This window comes from Anomaloglossus baeobatrachus, chromosome 2 (assembly GCF_048569485.1).
Source record: "Anomaloglossus baeobatrachus isolate aAnoBae1 chromosome 2, aAnoBae1.hap1, whole genome shotgun sequence".
Classification (NCBI taxonomy): domain Eukaryota; kingdom Metazoa; phylum Chordata; class Amphibia; order Anura; family Aromobatidae; genus Anomaloglossus; species Anomaloglossus baeobatrachus.
Genome location: NC_134354.1, coordinates 480193499 through 480207459, shown reverse-complemented (window position 1 = coordinate 480207459; position 13961 = coordinate 480193499). Strand labels below are relative to the sequence as shown.

The 13961-nt window shown below is 40.5% G+C and overlaps 1 protein-coding gene across 3 annotated transcripts in view; it reads left to right on the top strand.

The window, feature by feature from the left end:
• Positions 1 to 7772, top strand: part of LONRF2 (LON peptidase N-terminal domain and ring finger 2) — a 109591-nt gene extending 101819 nt beyond the window's left edge. For all 3 annotated transcript variants that reach the window (XM_075336413.1, XM_075336414.1, XM_075336416.1), the window contains exon 12: positions 1786 to 7772. In XM_075336413.1, the coding sequence (XP_075192528.1) occupies positions 1786 to 1944 (159 nt within the window). In that variant the 3' untranslated portion in view covers positions 1945 to 7772. The remainder of the gene's footprint in view (positions 1 to 1785) is intronic.
• Positions 7773 to 13961: the final 6189 nt, after the last annotated feature.

Below are 13961 nucleotides of genomic sequence, written 5' to 3'. Positions count from 1 at the left end.
TGCAAAAGTCTTGACAAAAAAATGGTTAACGCTGTTAAAGTGAACTTGTCAGGTGCAATATGCACCCAGAACCACAAGCATTTCTGGGTGCATATTGAAATTGTCTCTTCAGGGGAAGGAAGGTGACAAACTCTAGTGCCACCTATTGGAAGTAGCAATCCTAAAAGTCAAAACTGACTCTCCAATGAGCCTTTTCATATGACATAGGATTTATGTCAGATCAGAACCTCCATTTGCAGACACGATGTTTCGGGATGATTGTCCCTCGTCAGTGCAAAGTATGATCAGGGACAATCATCCCGAAGCACTGTGTATGCAAATTGAGGTTCTGATCTGACAAAAATCCTAGGTCATATGAAAAGGCTCGTTGGAGAGTCAGTTTTGACTTTTAGGATTGCTACTTCCAATAGGTGGCGCTAGAGTTTGTCTCCTTCCTCCATGAAGATTGAATATTTCCCAGAAGAGCATTGCAGCTATAAGACTCCTCACCACTGACCGTCAAATTGGTTTGTCAGTCTCCGCAAGGAGAAACGTTTTCCCCTGGGTGTATATTGCTAATTCTTGCCTAACAGTCCCAGCCTATAGTGGCAAACATAAAGAGATCTTTAGAAAATGTATTTCTAAAGATCCCATATCATATCCTAATGATGCCAGCGATTAGTCGCAAGGGCGTTACTTCCCCTGGCTAGTCGGCTCCATTAGCATGTTAGCACGCCCCTATGGGCATGCTCACATGCTAATGAATGCGCAGTGTCAGCGAATGGTTGCGCTCACCTCTCTTCTGCCATCGCGTCCAACTCCTGGATTTCGGCTCCATATACTTGATCCTGGAGTTTCGGTCACGCGCACTATGAAGCCGAGTGTACACCTCCTGGCTTCAAACTTGTGAAGTGCGCATGACCGGAAGTCGGGGAGCATGCGCACTGATCCGAAATCCAGCGTCGGACGCGATGGCAGCAGAGGGGTGAGCGCGACCATCCTCTGATGCTGCATATTCATTAGCATGTTAGCACAACCACAGACACGTGCTTACATGCTAAGGGGGCTGACTAGCTAAGGGAACTAACATCCTTGCGTCTAGTCCCTGGCCTCATTAGCATGTCATAAAGTATATTTATAAATATTTTTCTAAAGATCTCTTTATGTAGGCTGGGACTGCTAGACATGGATTAGGAATATGCACTCGGAACTGCTCGTGGTTCTGGGTGCATATTTTACCCGACAGGTTCCGTTTAATATTGAGTCTTTGAATAAACGTATTGTATTTATCAATAAAACGCTTGTATGCGTATGTTCACATGTGACAATTTTGCTGTGTATTTTATGCAGCGTATTTAATGCTTTAAATATGCAGCGTTTTACAATACCAACATAATCTGAGATTTCTGAAATATCATGCACATGCTGCTGTTTTCTCCTTCGCACATCTTGAACCCTGCTACGTTTTGGCCAAGACAAAACCATATAATTTCTTTTAGCATTTTACCTGCGTTTTCCACTCAAACATGCGAATATACACCTAAAAATATGCTGTTTTCCTTCCACAACTCTGGTTTCTGCTGCTGAGAAAATTGCAGCAAATATGCCACATGTGATCATACCCTAATTGTATTTCATAGAAGCCTTTGAGAAACACTGCAGCAAACCAAAATGTGTGACTTTGTCAGAACTTTTGTCCATGACTGTACTTGTGAATATGAAGATTTTGACTATGGAAGTGCTGTATTTTAAGACTTTTTTATTTTTTTATTTTTTTTTTTAATGAAACGTATTTTTCTATTTCAGTTGAACTCAAGTGGCCCAGCCTGGTGTTGGTGGATGCTAGCAGTGCTGCCTCTAGAAAACAAGGCACAGCTTACAATCCTTGCCATGACCTCCCTGAAGGATCGCCTTCAGGCCATCAGACGGGTCTTATTGTTTGTTACTCGTAAAAGACCTAGATGACGGAGGGTTTTTTCTGATGCTGTGACTATGTTATTGCTATTATTATTTTATTTTAAGGAAACCTTTTTTTTGTCTTTTTTTCTCTGCACTGAGGGACACTTTTTTTGATATTCATTGTCTTGGAATTTATCTGAACTTTTTCTGTGAAAATACCATGCAGTGAATGAACAACATGGCTACCTGGTTTATCTTGCCTCCATGCACTCTGCTGGTGTTTGCTTATCATCAGATGCTCATTTGATGGCTTCCAATCACCTCTAGTACCTTCATGTGGACACAAATGAAATCCTTCAACCTATATGTCGTCTATGTATTTTCACGTTCCGCTGCATTTTTAAATGTGGTGTTAAATACACAGTATAAGGGTGGAAGAGACAAGACCTTGACCACTATGCAGGCTTGCCCTTTTCTAATGGCTCCCACACACGAGATTAACGTTGGACAAACCCTCCAATTTTGTTGAGAACTGCTGACAATATGATGTGTATGGGGCTTCCTAGCTTTTTCAAACCGATGTCAAAGGAAGAAGGAGCGGGCATGCTGATTTCTCCAATCTTTTGCTCCCACTTGAGGTAGGCTGCTGACAGAGAGACCTCTGGCAGCAGCATATTCCCTCTCCACATTGAAAACACATGCTTTTGCCAAACCCAAGTATGTATGTAAAGGGTTAGGGTTGAGACAACTGTTAGCAAAACTAGTGATCAGTCAACCGCTAAGGTGTATTGGCATCTTAACAAGATTGTCTCACGACACCTATTTTTTCAGCTTAAGCCATAATTGTTTAATAGGTGTAGGTCCTAGAAATAGATGAGCGTTCTATCTCAAGATCGGCGGTCCCCATTTCCCAGTACGATTCACACCAGACCTGCAGTGACACGACACGTAGCTTTACATGCAAAGGGGGAATCCACATGTATTAGACGTTTGTGGCATAAAATGAAAGTCATGAAATAATCCTTTTAAGGCAAGAAACAGATTTTAATATAGTTTAATTGGAAAAAGAATAGAATTTAGTAGATCCAGACTCATACACAGGATATTCCATAAGTGTTTTATAGATGCAGGTTCTTTGTTCCCTTCACCTGTTACGAATGAGGGTGTTCCCTTACATTTTTCCTGTCTACATCTTCCACCTGGAGGCCAATGGCCGCCTCATCAGATAGTACAGTAATTGAGAGACTAATATTCGTAACATGGTTGAGGCTGTCGGACCTTTATGGCATATTGACAGGATGTGGCATAATGTGTTAAAAATACAATATTAAAGGATATGTGCATCTAAAAAAGAAATAGTCATGATTAAATAAAAAAAAAATCCTAGTGTAGCATGTATGCAGATTTAGATATCCCAATAGTTACTGTAAATAAAATCATAATATTGTGCATTGTATTGTGCACCATGTTCTGCCCTGGGTCCTCATCAGCCATGCCCACTTTGTCAGAGCTGGCCAGACGCAACATGAAAATGTCAAAAGTTGCAAACTACTTATATTTTGCAACTTTTCAGTGTTTTTTACTCCAGAATTATGTCTGAGTTTTTATTAAAGCACAGACTACATGATTTTTTAGCATATTTGGCCAGCTTTCGGTCTAATAAATCTGAGTAATGTGATCTAAGTATGCCTCAATTTAATATACCAATGGATCCTATTTGCTGGAAACATCTAGAATCCAGAAATGACAACTACCGGACATCCAAGGACAACAGACGTCAGGAAACACCCCTCTTCATCACTCTTCCACACGGCCATTACACAGCACACAGCCAGGGAACATGTATAAACATTAGCTCAGCACAGAAACTTGTTTTTAAACACATCCAATTATGGAAATTATTATTATTCCAAGATCGATTGATTAAAATTACCTTTGTTCATTGGAAAACCCCTTTAGGACCACTAATCAGCCTTGTTCCCAGCTCTAGTCCCCAATTAATACACAAGTCATGGAATTTCACCAGAGCAATACTAAGGAAATCCTGAAAACATGATCTGTTGGTGGCTCTTGAAGATTGGAGTTGGGAAACACTGCAGTAGAGTGTCACCGATAACCTTTGCCAATTTTCCTGAAAATGGACAGTCTCTTGAGTTATGCACAACACTAATCTCCAGTTTTGTGGCGGTAAACTCTGGGTCAAGTATCACTTCTATAATTCTCAACAAACAGACGTGCCAGATTGATGAACTGACACCTACCACCAACTGACTGCTCTGGTTTACAACAGATTTGTGTCTTACTTTGTGTCATCTTTCAAGATGTAGTGTCCTTTCCTTTTTGTTTTAGAGTATAAATAGCTTTTTCATTGAAGATGATGGTGTGTTATAAGACTAAAGAATCTTCAAGTCCTTCTGAAAACCAGCATTTAACCACACTTTGTGCCTGCGCTGAATGAGCCTCCGTCCATGTTGTTATGTCGGCATATGTAGTCCCCTTTGATTTGTACAAAGCCATACCATATGTTTAGAGGATAGAGTAGAGACAGATCTGTATGTATTGTCATCGCTTTTACTTCCTTTCATGTTAAAGAAAATTGTTACACTTGCTGCAAGACACTGACGAGGTAATCCACATCTAGAGGAGGTGTACCACCACAATGTGGTACATTAACCTTATCTACTTGTCTTCCTGCTGTGGATTTTATGTTTCAATGGATCATGAATTTACATCCCATTAGCCTAAAAGATTATTTTACATCTGGAGAACAACTCTGCAGATTCTGTAGGCTGGTTGAAATTGGAGCCTCTGCTTGTTCGTATGTTCCAATACACTAAAATCAGAGTCACACATTGTAGAACAGCAGTAAGTGTTAATATTACGGTACTACAATAATCATGGTATGCTTTCTGCACCTAGTATAAACCTTTCTGATGATATCATTGTAAAGGTCATTACGAAACCTAAGTCAAATAAAAAATGGCCGCACATCAGCATTTTTACATACTGTTAAGATGAATTTCTAATGGTACTATATACTGTAGAAGCTGAGCTTTTAAGGTTATTCCTATCTCCAATATCCTATCCCAATATGTAGTAAGCGTAGTAATATTAGCAAATACCCCCAAGCATGGATATCTAAGTTACTGTAATGTCCTGCACATGAGGTAAGCAACATAGCTAATCAGGAGAACTATACTAAATTCTTATTGGAGATGTTTGCTAATACTATTATTATTTTTTTATTATTATTATTATTATTATTATTATTATTATTATTATTACTACACCTACTACATATTGGGATAGGATCTTGGACATGAGAATACCCCTTTAAGTGATGCTCAATCTTTCTGGTCTACACATTTTGGGAGAACTAGGGTAGCCCTGCTACTTTATCGAGTTCTCATGAAGACAACTCATCTCCCTATGCTTGGTAAGAAATGCTGGCTGTAGACGTTGGATGTATAACTGCTACGGTGCGTACCCCCGATCAGTGTTTGCTGCGTTTTGAACACCGCATGCTTCAGCTGCATCCATAATACTTCGTTGTACAGTACAAGCATAGTGGGTATGATTTCTAGAAATCTCGTGCCTACTGTGCTTGTTTTTTCCGCAGCAAAGACTGACCTGTTGTGTGTCTTTCCAGACCGCAGCATGTCAATTGTTCTGTAGGGAGAACACAAGTGAAAGACCGCAGTACACTGAACCCTGATCGTGGGTACAAGCAGCTGCAGTCTCCAGATGAGACTCTCGGCCCCGCAGGTCAGGACCCACTGCATCCAGGACGTCGTGAGCCCTGATCGTGGGCACATACCCTAAATGCTCTGTTTACAGGCAGGAGAAATAAGTATTGGGCTGTTAGGGTTTACCTGTCTGATCCTATTTTGGGAGAATAAAACGTCCGCTGGTGGAATTTGGCAGATATTTACTCTTTTTGCTACTTAAATCACATGCGTACTGATCCAATCCCAGCGAGAATGCGTATGTCAAGGTTGAGTCAGTTTCTGCACTAAATTATCTAATCTGTCTTGCCATCATCCGGGTATGTGCACACATTTAGTATTTGCAGCAGATTTTTCTGCTGAAGAAACCAGTGTGTTTGCAAGAAAATTGCTGCGTGTTTTTGATGCGTTTTACATGTATTTTTTTTATTCCTATTCGTTTGAATAGGTGTAAAACAGAGCAAAAACGCTGAAAGAATTGACATGCTGCAGATTTGAAAAATCGATTTTTAAAATTCAAATTTACAGTGAAAAAATAAGCAGAGATTTCAGAAGTCTCAATCGCTTTGCAGTAATGTAAAATGCTGCGTGTTTTTCAGTGGCAAAAACACAATGTATAAACAAGTCCTTAAAATATGGCTTCTAGTCCTGAAGACTGGATCTGTCCGTGTACCTGTCTGAATGGCCTTCAGACATTAATGCATTTTCTCTAGGTTGCTAGAAGTGTCAGGAGTTTGCTTGGCAGCATATATAAGATCACTGACTGAGTTCGACAACCTCTTTTTAAAGGGAACCTGTCACCAAGTTTTTCCCTTCTAAGCTGTGGCCACCACTAGTTAGACCTTATATAGTATACTAGGATACTGTATATAAGAGCCCAGGCCGCTCTGTAGAACGTAAAAAATAGCTTTTATTAAACTCACCTGCTAGGCGATCCGGTCCGATGGGCATCGCTGGCCTCGGTCTGGCGCTTCCTCTTTTCCTTCTATCGCTGTCCTCCTTCCCAGCTCCGTGTGGATGATGTCAAACACAGAGGCCACCATTGTGCCCCTACACACGCGTATTTCGATCTGCCCTGCTGAAGGCAGAGCACAGCTCTGTAATGCGCAGGGAAAGGTCAAATATGGTGATGAATGCACGAGAGGAGACTCCGGACTGAGACCAGGGACGTCCATCAGACCCGACCATCCCGCAGGTGAGTATAATAACATATGTTTTGGGTTTTTTTGGTTTATTTTTTACTTTATATAAATCAGGCTGGGCACTTATATACAGTGTTCTAGAATGCTATATATATATATATAAGGGCTTAATGGTGGTGGCTGCAGCTTATAGGGGACACACCTTGTGACAGGTTCCCTTTTAACTGAGCCCTTCTTTGAGGAAATGAATAACTGATATTTCAGTATAATTCATGCATGTAAAAAGGATATATGAGATTAGAAAAGAAAATGTACCTTTTTTAGACAATCTTGTCCATTTAGCTGTGTCCTGTGTTGCACTTCAGCCCTATTCACAGCTAATGGACCATAGACAAAAATACTAAACATGTTCATTGACTTTTATGAGGGTGTTTACAAAGCATGCTTTGTATCCTGCATAGAGATCATTGTGTAGAGAGGGAGAGTAGGCGAGCTGTGCCCATCACCTATTGGGAATATGGATCCTGTGATCCTCCTCAAATTGATCGCTATAAAACAGGGAGTATCAGCCAGTTATTAGGCTCAGTGGCCAAAGGTTTTTTTTTATGTTTGTAATATTAAAATTTAAAAAAAAGTGTTTGTTTTTTTTTTTATTCGGTTTAAAAATACGTAATTTTCTGATTTATACATTCCCTTACAATAAAAAAAACACATCTTGCCACACCTTCATCTGACAGTTTCGGTCAAAGTTCAGCAAAAGTCTGCCATGTAGCCAACTAGATAGGATAATACAAGAAATGGCTGCTAACTTGTATGGTGGCAGTGTCCTTTAATACCTAACATTTGAATTTTTTTTTCTTTTTGCCAGCAAAACAATGTGGCAAATGCATTCAAACTGTTCCTTGTAAAGGTCTCATATTGTATGTGTAAGAATAATGTATGTGGTCAAATAAATGTTACAACTGGTCATGATTATAAATCATTAAACAAAATCATCTTCATAACAGAAAATTGTGTTTTTGTTCTTTTTTTAAAGCCTCATTTTCAAACAAAGCAAAACTATATCAATGTGACTTTATGGTAAGTGTAGTGTGCTGTGTCCGGCCTTGTCCAGTAATCTTTAGTACAGGACTAGAAAAATTCACCACCTTTTATAGTCCATGCATAATTACTCAGATAAGTCTCTTTCTGTAACGGTACTTTCAATTAAATCTTCCTATATCATTCACCATATTGGACTCTAGGGCTATATTCATTAAAAACAATTGACCTGTCACATTGCTTTGTCCTTTTTTGTTCATATACAATAAAACCTTGTGGAAACCAACTTACAAATTTTTCAAGATACGAGCTGTAGCTCTGTATCTTTTTTGCTTCATGATGCAAACCACATTGTGAGTTTTGAGCAGGTTATACTCACCCTCCCTCCAATCCCCTCAGCGCGGCGCCCTCATCTCATGCAGTCAGCTGATCAGCGTGTGAGAGGGTGCTTGAGATGAGGATGCCGCTTTGCAGGGGACCGAAGGGAGGGTGAGTATAGTACTTTTTTTTTTTTTTTAAGTGTGCGGTGTGGTGGGGATCATATATACCAAGATGGCGGGGGCCATGTACCAGGATGGGGGATCGTATATACCAAGATGGGGGGGGGGGCATGTACTGTACAAGGATGGGGGCCATGTAACAAGTTGGGGGATTATATAATTATATATAAATACTTGCTGTAGTACCCGGGCGTTGCCCGGGATAGTAACTGTCTCTCTGTCTCCCATCTTCGTCTGTTTGTGTCTGCCTCTGTCCATCTGTCTCTGTCTGTTTCTGTCTGTCTCTGTGTCTGTTTGTCTCTGTCCGTCTGTTTCTGTCTGTGTCTGTCTGTGTGTCTGTTTCTGTCTCTTTCTGTGTGTGTGTGTGTGTGTGTGTGTGTGTGTGTGTCTGTCTCTATCCATGTGTGTGTCTCTCTATCCATGTCTGTCTGTCTGTGCCTATCCATGTCTGTCTGTTTGTGTCTACCTCTCTATCTGTCGGTGTCTATCTCTGTCTGTCTCTGTATCAGGCTCTGTCTGTCTCGATCTGTGTCTGTCTGTCTCTCTTTATCTGTGTATGTCTGTCAGTCTCTTTCCTTGTCTTTGTCTCTTTCCCTTTGTCTGTGTCTTTTCCAGTTTTTATCTCTTTCCCTGTCTTTTTCCTTGTATGTCTTTTTCTCTGTTTTTGTCCCTTTTCTTGTCTCTTTCCTTCTCTTTTTCCTTGTCTTTCTCTGTCTCTCTATTTCTTTTCCTTTCTCTCGCTCTCTCGTTCCCTGTCTGTCTGCCTCTGTCTCTTTCTGTCTCTCTCTGTCTCCCCACTGACATCTTATTACCTCACACATAAGCTTCTTATGCGAACAGTTTTATTTTGTTCCTATCGCAACCACTGACAGTTGCTATTAATAGCCTGTAGCTCCCACCTCTATTCAGTTTAATGGAGGCAGTTTTTTGGAGAGTAACTCTAAAGCGCAGGGTTAAATTTTCCCGTCAAAACATAGTCTGACATTCCCTGAGAATCACATGTGGTGTCTGCAAAATTTCGTGATTGTAATTGCGACGGTGCGGATTTCTTTAGCGGACATACACACTCACACCCATACACTCAGCTTTATATATTAGATATCTATCTCTATCTACAGTATATATATCTAAGATAGATATATATATATATAATCTCAATTCTATTATATATTAGTACCTGGATTGGGGCCATATACCAGGTCTTACGTAAAGGCTGGATCAGATTACTGGATTTTCAATTAATTTTGATGGGGAAATTTAATTTGACAGAGCAAATTGACTTAAGACCTCAGTCACAGAACTAATTAAACTCTTCTGTCAAGATATTACTGTACTTCTCAACAAAATTTCAACTTTTGTTGAATCTGAAATAATTATTTGAAAATACACATAGGTGATTACCAGTTTATACTATTTGATGTCATTCTGCTGTTATGGAAATCTAATATATAAAGCTGAGTGTATATGTGTGTCGTGTGTATGTCCGCTAAAGGAATCCGCACCGTCGCATTTACAATCACGAAATTTTGCACATACACTCCATGTGACTCAGGGAACGTCATAGACTATGTTTGGGCGGGAAAATTTAACCTCGCGCTTTACAGTTACTCTCCAAAAATCCTGCCTCAATTAAACTGAATAGGGGTGGGAGCTTCCTATAGCAACTGTCAGTGGTTGCTATAGGAACAAAATAAACTGTTAGTATAAGAAGCTTATGTGTGAGGTAATATATCGGTGGGGAGACGGTTAGAGAGAGACAGAAAAAGACAGACAGAGACAGACGGGCTAAGAGACAGAGATAGAGACGGACAGGCCTGGAAAGAGACCAACAGGCCTGGAAAGAGACCGACAGGCCAAGAGACAGACCTAGAAAGCGAGACGGGCAAAGAGACAGACCTAGAAAGAGAGACGGGCAAAGAGACAGCCCTGGAAAGAGACAGACAGACTGATACAAATACAGACAGAGATAGAAACAGACAGACAGAGACATACACACACACACAGACAGACAAGGAAAGAGAGACAGACAGACAGTAAAACACAGACAGACTGGGAGAGAGACAGTTACTATCTCTGTCGATCAGAAGTTCCCTCCCCTTACCAGAGTCACAATCACAACCTGTCTGCTGGGGGGGTAAGGTACTCCCTGAACAAAATAAATATACAGGTATTGGATAGCTGATAATAAACCAGTTGTTCCACTCTGGCCTATACATCTCAGCCCTCAGCCTTTATGGGAGGATGAGTCTAGGTCAGTCAATATAATAGACTGTTGATGTCATTCCCCTTACCTGGGACTGGATACTCTACCTTTCTTCTGTTTAAAGCCCAGAGCTGGATACATGATTTTTCTTTCTCCACCAGCACCATGACAAGCATACTGGGCTAAGTGACCTCTGAGACCCATGCATTAACTCTGCCCCTTAACCAAACCATAAACTTTTGCATTATTATTAACCTTTGATGTTGCACTGCTATTAACGGCTTGATTTCCTATCTATGAATAGTTCGTGTTAGGTGGGGAAGACTATTATTGTGTGAGTGTTTTAGGTAACATGGGTGAGAAATATTATTCGGTAATTGTGCGTTTGTGTACTGTATACTATTACTGTGTTTTTGTAGATAGTATATAACTGTAGACTTGTGGTGTGTATAATTTTGCTTATTAGTACACAGTTTCGACTCAGTTTAGCCGTTCTTACATACATAGCAAAAGGAACAGGAAACGTTAAGGTGTCATTTAGTATTGGATAATAGCTATCAGTAATCAAGGCTGAAATTAATAATTCATATTCAGAACCCTCCTTTTAACATTGGTGGACGTTCACCTTTTTACAATGATGAGCACAGGCCCAGGCTGTTTTTGTTCTGTTTTCGCGTTTTGCTCTGTGAAGATCTGTGATTTTCCTCTGTGAACTGATGAGGCCGTAAGGACACGGACAGATAAAATTAATACCTGGGTCAGTGTGGTGTGTTTGTGTGTTCAGAGCCATGATAGTGCAGACAGGTAATGCAGTTTTTCAACCTGACCTATACAGCTATGCAACGGACAAAATCTACAACAGAGAACCCAATCTTATGTTTTGGCTTCAGATTTTTAACATTTTTTCTGTTTTCTTTGAAGCAGGTTTGGGGAGATCTAAAGAGGGAGTCAGTCATTGTTAACTAGCAGGATTTTCCCTAGAGATTATATAAAGGATAATTTGGACATAACTTTGAGAGTGCACCAGTTATTTATATGAAATGGTCTGCTTATTGTTCATGCTATGTTATATATATTTTACCATAGCTGAATTTTCGCGTGGAGTATCGTAGCCTTCCAATTAATTGATGGGGGAAGGGAAGGATGGTCTTGTCCTTGTTGGGCGTTTTCGCTGTGACGTCTGTTCCTCCTCTCTGCTTCTAAAAGTCATCATTCAGCGCTGATTGATGTCGATGATGCATCCTGCATCATCCACATAGCTGAATGAATACTCATGCCTGCGCAGTAGCATTGATGGCCGCACAGGCACACTTTGCTCTGTCCTACTACAGGCAGAGCAAAGAAAATCGCTGTGAATGGCCGACGATGCAACTGCGCAGGTGCTAGATTTTGTTCAACTATGTGGATGACGCCGGATGCATCATCCACATCAATTACCGCGGGAGGATGACTTTTAGTAGCAGAAGGGAACAGACGTCACAGCAATGACGCCCATTGGACCAGACCATCCTCATTCAAATACAGCGCTGGACCAAATCAATTATATTTTTTTTTTAGGAATTCCAGGATGAGTCAGTAGACAATGTAATCATTTGTGGAATGCATAACACCCACAGATAAAGGTTGTGGCATTTGTTGAGAGACTAAAAAACTGGTGACAGGTTCTCTTTAAACAGTCCATTTTCAGTAGACACTTGTGTAGGATAATCTAAGAAAATCAGCATTTTTCCATACACATTATTGGCACCCAGAATAATTCCATAGTCAAATCCACTTAGATCATGTTTCTTCTACCATTTGGTATGAAAAAACCTTGAAGTGTCTAGAGGAATAAATCTGCTTTTGAACAACTAGGTATTCCCAAATGAAGTGACCATTGAGTGTGTATTATATATTTGCCCCTTTTTTTTTTTTTTTTTTTTTTTTTTTTTTTTTACTATTTTTGTACTTCAGTTATAAAAGTGTTCTTTGACACAATCTGTAGGAAAGCTTGATCTTTCTTGTTGCTCTCATCCCTCACAGCAGGTTAAAACTGCTTTTGGTGCTCAAACAAGCGTAATATCCAGGAGTAGTGATGGGTGGACCCAGATTGTAAAAGTCTGGATCCAAGTGGGTTCAAAAGAACCCAAGCACCAACCCTAGGCCTGGTTCTCTTAGAGAACTCTGAGTAACGATCCAGATCTGGCCACCTGGGTAATAAAAAAAAAATTAAAAAAAAATCAAAGAAAATAAGAATAAAGCAAGCGCTTTATACTGCATCCAGACCGGTCACTCTACTTTCGGGGGTTGCTTATTATCTTCATGCATATGCACTGCATCCCCCTTCAACCAGCAGTCCCAGTGTCTCTGGTTGCAGCGAGACAAGCTGTCACACAGGCTGAGGGTGCTGTCTGACTGCAACCAGAGGCTCTGTGTGTGCATCTCTATTGGCTGTAAAAATAAATAAAAAAAAAAAAATTGGCATAGGGTCCCCTGCATTTTAGTACCCAGCACAAACAAAGCATACGGCTGCAGTCCCCAACTGTGCGCTTATCTTGGCTGTGTATCAAAATAAGAGGAACTGCATGTGGTGCTTTTTTTTTTTTTTTTTTTTTTTTTTTTATATATATTTAAATAATTTTAAAAAAACGTGCGTGTGCCCCCCCCTCCCGTTTTGACACCTTGCCATGACAAAGCTGACAGCTGGGAGCTGGTATTCTCATGCTGGGGAGATTCATAGTTATTGGGGCCTCCCAGCCTAAAAATAGCAGTGTGCAGCCGTACAGGATTGTCGCATCCATTAGACGGGGTGGTACGGTGGCTCAGTGGTTAGTACTGCAATCTTGCAGTGCTGGTGTCCTGGTTCAAATCCCACCAAGGACAATATCTGCAAAAAGTTTGATGTAGTTTGATCTGAGATTGTCGCATCTAATTAAAGTTTAACTGGCTCATCCAGATTGCCTTGGTGCGGTGGCAATTGGGGTAATAAGAGGTTAATAGCAGCTTACAGCTGCCACTAAGCCCTAGATAAGTAATAAGGAGGGTCTATGTGTCTTTGCTAATCTGTAAGTGAAAAGAAATAAAAACAAACACCAAAAAAATCCTTTATTTAAAATACAAAACAAACCCACCCTCTTTCACCTCCTTTATTAACCCACAACACACCCAGGACCGACGTAATTTATATGAGGTCCCATGACAATTCTAGCTCTGCCTATTGTCAAGTGTAATGTGTCTCTTCCAGCAGAGATGCCAAGATGGATTACAAGAAGTGGTATTGGGACTTTAACACACAGCAGAGTAGGATCAGAGTGACAAACTGCATAAAGGGCCGGGATTTCAGTTTGAGACAGGCAAGTTATTGGACAATGACAGAAACCATGCATGCTGGGAAGTAAAAGGTCATTGCTATAACTATGATTCTGCAAGAACACAGATGAAGAGTAGGCACCCACTTAATGAGTGACTGGGCAAGCTGAAGAGCATGAGAAGT